Genomic DNA, 9482 nt, shown 5'->3' on the forward strand with positions numbered 1-9482 from the left:
TTTTATTTTCACTTTCCTACCATGTTCTCTTTACTAATCACACTTACAAAAACTTCTCAAAAACTAAAAAAACAACTCCACTATGTTTGTATTATATAGTGATATTTGTTGGGTGTGTTTGGTTCACGGGTTACACTAGGAATGAGAATCAAAATCATATTTAGTGTTTGGTTGACAACTTTTTAAAACACAACTATGGATTTAATTACCCTTTCAATTAAAAACTCATTCCTTGATAAAAAAAAAAGGTATATATAATTCAATCTTATTGGTAATATGATTTTTAAGTTTAGATTAATGCTTTTATTTTTGTAATTTAAAACCTTCATTCTCAAGGGCCATATATAAACAAACATTGATAATTATTCAAATTCCACTATACTAACAAACATGCAAAATACATACTTCCACCAAAACACATACTATTACGAAGTATTTAATTCTAATTCTGACTCCAATTCTCACGTGTGAACCATCCTCAATTTTTCCTCTCCAATAATGAGATTTTTGGATATGAAGGAAAGGATTACCAGAGCTACTTAGACATCCACAGACCACATGTATCACCCTTTGGAAAACTCAGTAGATTAATTGTATTGAGTACATCAATAAAATATGGCCAAAAAAACAAGTACACTTAAAGTATACATTTCACTCACACATTCACGTGTGTAGCTAGGTAGCTACCTAGCTGCACCCCATTTGTCCATTTCAATTCAGGGAAAGTGGGCAACTCTACTTTCTCCGCTTATCACTCCAACTCCGAGCCTCTGCTTCGAGATTTCATGGCGGAGCAAGACGGCGTTGCCGCCGCAGCAAAGGCGGCGCAGCCCAAGAGCCGCCCGGTGGGAGGCACTGAGTATAGCTGGTGTAGAGCGGTGCCCGGTGGGACGGGCATAACGGTGTTGGCAATCCTCTTATCGAAACCAATTGATATTCCACTTCTCGAAAATGCCCTCAGGAAGTTGCAAATTGCCCACCCTATCCTCAACTCCAAACTCCACTACCACGCCGCCACCAATTCCTTCTCTTACGTCACTCCCCCCACTCCTCGCCTCCAAATCCAGCCCTACGATCATCCCTCAACGGCCGAGATTCTCCTCCGCCGCGCCGCTCCCTCCTCAGTCTCGGACTTCCACCTCATCCTCGAGCACGAATTAAATCGCAACACCTGGCACAATCCCGACCCTTCATCCGACTCCGACTCCGACGCCGACACTTTCTTCGCCACCGTGTACGACCTGAACGGCGGCAAGCGGGCACTGGCCCTCCGGCTGCACACGTCAGCCTGCGACCGCGCCACCGCCGCCGCATTGCTGACCGAGCTGCTGCCCCCCCTGGTAGGCAACGGCGGGCAGGAAGAGGAAGGGACACAAAGGGAAATACAAAGCGGAGGCGATGTGGGTTTGGGAATAGAGGATTACATTCCAAACGGGAAAGCAAACAAGCCGTTTTGGGCAAGGGGATTGGACATGCTGGGATACTCTTTGAATTCGTTTAGGTTATCCAATATAGGTTTCCACGACACGGAATCTCCTCGGGCGTCGCAGGTGGCGCGGCTGACGTTGGGCAAACACGACACTCGTCGGATTCTGGATGGGTGTGAAGGCAGAGGGATAAAATTGTGTGGGGTTTTGAGTGCGGCTGGGTTGATTGCAGCCCGGGCTTCTAAAGAGGTTCCGGATAATAGGTACGAAAAGTATGCAGTTGTCACCCTCATGGACTGCCGTTCAATTCTTGATCCCGTGCTTAGCGCCAACCATGCTGGTTAGTTTTATCCCCATCTATGCTTTATCTTCATTAATTCTCCTTCTCTGCCTCACAAAAGACCAAATCTTTTGTCCTAAGAGAGTAAATTCAGTGTCCTATTAGGTAGAAAGTTTTAATGCTAGTGCTCATAAGAAACCCCTTTACAAGAAGCTGAAACTCTCACCTTAAAAAGATAAATCATAACCTATTAGGTAGGAAGGCGAGTGCAGGTGTCTGCTTCACAGGTAGCCACTTCACAAGACTGTAAAACTCTGGTAAACACTTTTAGGTAGGAGGTTTAGTATTGGTACTCATAAAGAGCCACTACGCAAAAAGGTAGAACTATTATATTGTGAGACGGAATCTTATGTCTTACCCACAATCACTCACTTAGAAATTAAATGAGTGTTGATTAATTTTGTGAAGGCAAAATATTATTTTTTACTCTCAAATTTTACTCTTAATTTTTACCCGTCCACACAATTTTGATGTTTATATTTTCATTGAGACTCATAAAAGGAAGATAACTAATAATAATCAATTGTGACTGTACCACAAGGTCCTTGGCATCAAACCCTTCCCTTTATACGGGAGGTGGTGGGTTCGAGCCTCAGTGGAGGCAATACGCACTCTTGTGCTTCAATAGGTTGAGAAAGTAGTATACTGCATTGTAATAGAGTTAGTAGTATTCAAAAGAAAAAATAATAATAATAATCAATTGTCATATTAAAGAGTAGAAATACCAAATACATGTAATAGAATTTTTTTGTGAATCTGTTTGGCAGTCAAAGCATTATCGTTTTGTCCTGGATTAATCTGGTCCACACTTTCCTGCTAACTCCAATTACTTGAATTAATTATTAAGCATCTCCAACTAAAAAAAAAAATTCAGTATCAAATTTTAAGCCAAAAAAAAAAAAGAGAGAATATTCTTAGCACATCTTTACATTATTATTATTATTTTAATATCCAACCCATTTACACTTTTTGCACCAAATTTTATTCTTTCACTAAAATAATTTGTATTCTCTCAAATTAAACTCTTATATTAATACTTTAATTATTTTAATATAAAATATAATTATAATGCAAATAATATTTTTATTCCAGAATAATATAGCATATAACATTCATTATATTTTTAATTAATCTATATTTAATATGGAGTATTAGTTTTGTTTTAATCGTCGTGATAAAATCTTTCAAATGATATAATTTATTTTTAATAATATACAATTTATGTTTAAGTATTTAACAAAATAAGTAAATATAACCCTAAACATAAAAGATTCAAAAGAATAAGGGGGTGTTTGGTTATTGGCTTATAAGCTAAATTTTAGCTTATTTGACCAAGTTTAGCTTTTTGATCAATCAATAACCTATTTTGAAGTGTTTGGTAAATGGCTTATTGGCCTTAGCTTATTGGGTCAATAAGCTGAAAATTGAAAAGCTAATGAATGTAGCTTTTTGTATCAGCTGGTTGAAAACAATGGGTATATTGACTATTTTATCCTTTAAAATTAATGAGATTTACTTTTAAATGGGTGGTGTGTTTGTTATTTTATAATAATAATAATAATAATATCCTTAAATGTCATTTTACATTCAATCAGCTACTAGTAAACACCTAATTTACCAAACAGTTTTTTATAACCAGCTAATACAACCAGCTGGTCAAACCAGTTAACGCAATCAGCCATCAGCTACTAGCTAAACCAACCAGCTATCAGCTATAAGCTATCAACCGTTTGCCAAACACCCCCTTAATAAAAATGAATTAGTGCAAAAGAGAGAAAAAAATTCTCAAAATTTTGCCATTGATGAACATTTTGTGCCAAATAAGGCAGAGTAAAGTTCACCTACCGTAAAAATTTTGTCCTTTTGATATCTTCATTGGAGGTCAACTGCTTCAAATTTTTTGCTGAAATACCATTTATCAGTCTTTATTGGAGATGGCCTTAGGTGCTTTGTGTTAGGCTTTATTGACCTTAATAATTCTATAATGAGAAAATGTTGGTACGGTGCATGCAGGGTTTTATCATTCTGCTATCCTCAACACACATGACATCAAGGGAGGAGAAGACATATGGGAACTGGCAAAAAGGACCTACACATCCTTTGCAAATGCCAAGAACAACAACAAGCATTTCAGTGACATGGCTGATATGAACTTCCTGATGGGCAAGGCCATAGAAAACCCAGGCTTAACCCCCTATTCATCCATGAGGACTTCTTTTCTCTCTGTGTTTGAAGACCCCATCGCCATCACTGACCAATCCGCCCACCTCCGCCATGAAGTTGGGGTGGAAGACTTCATTGGCTGCTCTTCTGTCCATGGCATTGGCCCCACCATCGCCATTTTTGACACCATTAGAGATGGGGAGTTGGACTGTGCTTGTGTGTACCCTTCTCCATTACACTCTAGGCAGCAAATGCAGGGGCTGATTGATGAGATGAAGAGGATTCTTGTTGAATGTTAGCATGCATTGTATGGCTGGGGATCTATCAATTACCCCTTTTAACAAATGAGTAATGTTGCCTTCTTACACGCATGCATTATATCAAAGATTATTTGGACTATTTATTTTCCTTCTCTTTCTAATGAAAAATATATGTTGTTTTTACTCCCTAAAATTATATTTACTTTTATTTCTTGAAGTGACATATCGGATAAGATGTCATAACAAGAATTAATAATAATCTTTTCTAAAAGGCATATCGAACAAAATTCAAACTCGCAACCTCTTGTTTGCCATACGTAACCCAAACCACCAAGCCACTTCATCTCTTGTTTACAAAAGTGTTACATCTTATACTTATTCCCTACTTGGCAGGCGGGTAGATTCGCTAACCCCCCACGACCGGCCACCTCCACCTATGCCTCCCCCAGCGGGCTTGGGGTGCCCCATGGTGTGGCAACGACGCCCCATCGGAAGGAGGGCACAGTATTGAAAGCTTACATGCGCGTGGCTAGGCAGGTGATGAAGACATGCTAATGCAAGCGGAGGGATGGCACGGATGGTGGCGGGTGGTCGCATGTCGCATGCCGCATGGCGGGTGATGGACAATTTTAATATAGTCTTCACAAGTGCATGAATCACTGTAGTAATAGTGTGCAAAATCAAGGGTTGAACTCACATGGAATTGATACTAGGCAATTTAAAGACTAAATAATTAACATTGATAATTAAAAGTACTAGAGTCAAATGTCAAATAATTAAATCAAAACTCAGGAAGCTAAGCAAATAAATTACCATAAACCAGAAAACCAAATTAACAATAAAAAAATGGAAAAGTCTAGGAACATGAATCAACTACCATTACTAGTTTTGCAGATTAGTTCAACTTGCCAACCAAATTAAGAGTTCGTTCTAACGGTTATATGACTACTCCGTATGGCGTTCAGAGCAAGTCACGTGCTTTAACCATTCATGTAATAAAGATACTTATACAAATAGTTAAAACCCAATTAGTGAATTTCTGCTTTTGGTTTTCTGAATGATGATGTTAAAGAAGTTAGTTGCATCTATGATTGAGGGTGTAGACTTCTATTTTGTTGAGCGATCTGCAAATCGTACTACCACATTGTTGCTCGGGAAGCTGTTTCTTTGATAGGTTGTGGGGAGTGGTTCGATACTCCTCCTCATTTATCTGATTTAATGAATTAAGTTCTTTTTCTCAAAAAAAAAATTAATAATTTAGGATTTTATTAAATAAAAGAATTCAATCCTCAACCAATTAAGTTCTTGGCCAATTGTTAGATGAATTCCTCAAACTTTGATAATCAAGAAATAAATTTATTTTAATAAAGATAGTCAAATAGTAACAACCAGGAGCATAGCAAGTGGAACGTTGCAAGAGCCCACTCACTCATTAGCACTATTTCATCAATGAGCAGGAGTGATGGAGAGCCAATGCACTTATGAAGGAAAGCGCCTCAATTCTAAAGAGCCATGTCACTAGAAGTTGTAGTTATTAGGAGACCGGTGCATTTACCATGTAACTATTACCTTCTATAGCATAAAAGCTAGAGCCCATGTAATAGCAAGGGGCACATTCACAAACTTGTACTCAACTCTTGAAACAATACATTTTGTTTACTTACAAACATACCTAGTAACATATTTACTGTTTAGCAGCCTACTGAGTCTAATGAAGATGATGATGAGCCTAATGAAGATAAGTTCGATGAAGATGATGATGAGTTGATCAGAGGATGCACCCAAAGAAGAAAGGAAAACGGTATGCCTTGCTACTATGCCTATATATCCTCCTAGCTTGTTCATTTAATTATTTCATTCATATGTCAAGCTGATGCATTCACACAATTGGATAAACAATAATTAGATCACATCGATAGCTCAGTCATTTGATTTTTGAATGGCAAATTATGCACAATAATACAGAATCAAGTCCTAATAGCTAACAATTGCAATATATATAGGAGTTTCAACCTTTATGGGAGTGACGCGGACTCCTTGTGAGTTGTGAGCATCTTCTACTATGTATTAGAATTCTTACCTAATGCACAGTCGAGTCACTATGATTTACTTCCTTAGAGTCTTGTAGGACCCTTGGGGTAAGAGATTTCACTTTTTGTGGACAAGTATAAACAATAATGACCTTAAAGCATCAACTTTACCATACTTGGTATACATTAACTCTTTCTCAATGATTATATGGTCCTCCCGTAGATCCACAGAGTTTAGTTTCTTTAATTATCTCATTAGTTTCATCAGCTGTATGTTCATGTGGAATTACAACAAAGTTGCATTCTATGTATGGATGATTTTAAGAAACCATATTCGATCATGAAACTTAACCTTCTTTCTGACTTTTAATTGGGGTCTATCTTTGATGCATTTTATTTGCAAATATGGTGTTGGATTTGAACTAGATTGAGTTATTAAGAAGATTGATGGAGGAGGAATTAGAATTACACTCTAGTAATATTGTAATAAGACTGCAATGTATATAAAATATATTAAAATTGCAATTAGATGGAATGAGTATTGTTTCTTTTTAAAAGAAACAGTAATATTTTGGACCATGATCCACAATAAAATTTGTGTATGATGAGTTATGCTGGTTAAATTTAGGTCATTTACTACCTCTACAATTAATATATATGTAATTCTGTAGTGACCTTCCAGTTATAGGATATTAATTCTTTTCATTACATGGAATTTGTCTACACAACACCTACAAGTGAATTTGTCAAAAGTAATAATTGGCTCAATTAGTCAATTCTTTTAATTTGACAGACCTTCAAATGTGCGCAAATAAATGAGCAAATGCATCACCGTCTAATCAACACAAATAAAGAGTTGATTTGCAAGTTTTCTAAAACCAAAACAAACATATTACTGAAAAGCCTTGTCAACAACTGCCACGCTTAATATATTTCCCAACAAGAAACATTTTTGTCATTATCCAACCTTAATTTTTGAATTTAAATGCCCCACACACACATATATATAATACTAATAATTTGAATTGGAATTTGGAATAACCAAAGCCACCATATCCCTGAAAAGTCTTCCGAGGCCAACAACTACAACATTTAATATTTTCCCAACAAGTTCGGTTCGATCTTTTTCTAAACCGAACTAATAGTACACCGAAAAATTGAACAGTAATAGATTCTTGTAAATCGAACGATTCGATTAAAAATCAAGTCGAACCGAATAATTTGGTAAAGAATCCGAACCAAACCGAACCGAATACCGTTTGTTTTTTAATAATAATAATAATAATAATAATAATAATAATAAGTAAATCCAAGTCCCTCTGCTCTGCCGTTTAGTTCCTATTCTCATTGGTATCTCTCCTAAATTTTTTATTTGATATCTTATGGCTTTAAAATCATTCTAATTTTGATTTCCAGTGCACTGAAATTATTTTTTAGTGCACTGGAAAATAAAATTCCAGTGCACTAGCAATAATGGATTGTGTTAAAAAATTAACTTTACAATACTTGACACTTGTTCTCCAAATATTAACTATACAGATAGCTGATTCTTCATATTGTTAATAAAACATTCTAAGTGAGCCAACCGAAGAGTTGGTTGTGCAAAAAAATCAACTGATGTTTGGTAATTAGTAGACTATGTGAATATGTATTGTTTGGGGACTTTGGTAGTGTGTTAGTAAAATTAGAAAATATTAAAATTTGTGGTTTTAAAACTGAACTGAACCAATTCTGAACCGAACTATAATGTTAAACTGAATGGTATCATTTTTTTAATACCAAAACCAAAACAAAAAAATAAAATTGGATCGAATCCCGAAACGCCCACCCATAACAACAAGCATTTTGTTATTATCTACTCTTAATCTTTGAATTTTTATACTACAAATATATTTAATACTTGGAAAAATGGCATTTTGAATGACGTACGGCATAATGAATAACTCAGTTACTTAATTATAATTGTAGTCTTATTTAATTCTTGAATTGTTCGTTTAGTGACCTTTTCAATCTCCTTGTAAAATAGCTATTATATAACCTAATGCTTGTTCTTGAGCTTGAAATGAATGATGAACAAAACATCTACACTAATCTAAACGAAACTAGTGTTAACAATAAGTAGGAAATGAAAGGAAATTTGAGTAGAGTAAAAGGGTGGAGAGTTCATCTCAAAACTTAGTAAATTATTGATTCAAACAAATTAGAGATGTTGGGCATGGCACGGTCAAGCTCGTCAACAATAAAAAGGCAAACACAAAATGTACTACGTTGTAGGCATGACCACGCCGAAATTCGTGCATACCTGGCAGAATGAATCCCCACCCTACTTGTTGCAGTTCTTATATCGTAAACCGTTGTTCCAAAACGACGTCGTTTCAGTAAGTGGGAGACGGAGCCCGTAATTGACACTACAGTTCATCTCAAAAGATACTGCCTTACATTTGTTTTGATATTATCGAATGAAACTGTAGTTATATCGAAATGTAACTGTAGTTGTGTTGAAATGTAACTGCAGTGTATATGAACTGATACTGAATAACAGTTTCACATTTGTGTTTTATATTATCGAATGAAACTGTAGTTATATCAAAATGTAACTGTAGTTGTGTTGAAATGTAACTGCAGTGTATATGAACTAATAGTGAATAACAGTTTCACATTTGTGTTTTTATATTATCGAATGAAACTGTAGTTATATCAAAATGTAACTATAGTTGTGTTGAAATGTAACTGAAGTTGTGTTGAAATGTAACTGCAGTGTATATGAACTGAAAGTGAGTGGCGCGAATTCATCCGTCTGTTTTCATTAATCAAAACGACGTCGTTTTGATGCGCGATCCACGATATAATTTGCGTACTTGTTGGCCACGCTCTTGACTAGTTGCGACAACTTAGGGTGTGTTTAGTTCATATGTTTACGCCTTAGAAATGGAAATCAAAATCATAATTAATTCCTATTCAACTTTTTAAAACACAATTACAGAATTTGGTTATCTCTTCAATTAAAAATCTTATTTCCTAATTAAAAAGAGGTATCATTTCATCTTATTGATAATCTATTTTTTAAGTTTGGATTAGTACATTTAGATTTTTAATTTGTTTTGAATTTTCGTTCATATTGATGCTTTGAATGTCATTATTTTAGGAACAATCACCTTGATTTTTTGTTTTTGTATTTTAAAAACATTTATTCCTATTATATGATCATACACAACCAAACATCCATATTTGTAATCATTTCAATTCCACCTTACTACTAAAC

The 9482-nt window shown here is 35.6% G+C and overlaps 1 protein-coding gene across 1 annotated transcript; it reads left to right on the top strand.

Annotated features, from left to right (window-relative positions):
• Nucleotides 1-621: 621 nt before the first annotated feature.
• Nucleotides 622-4378, top strand: LOC115997023. Its single transcript, XM_031236475.1, has 2 exons — nt 622-1767; nt 3781-4378. The coding sequence occupies exons 1-2, from the start codon at nt 786-788 to the stop codon at nt 4227-4229; spliced, it is 1431 nt and encodes a 476-aa protein (XP_031092335.1). The 5' UTR covers nt 622-785; the 3' UTR covers nt 4230-4378.
• Nucleotides 4379-9482: the final 5104 nt, after the last annotated feature.

This window comes from Ipomoea triloba, chromosome 1 (genome assembly GCF_003576645.1).
Source record: "Ipomoea triloba cultivar NCNSP0323 chromosome 1, ASM357664v1".
Taxonomy (NCBI): domain Eukaryota; kingdom Viridiplantae; phylum Streptophyta; class Magnoliopsida; order Solanales; family Convolvulaceae; genus Ipomoea; species Ipomoea triloba.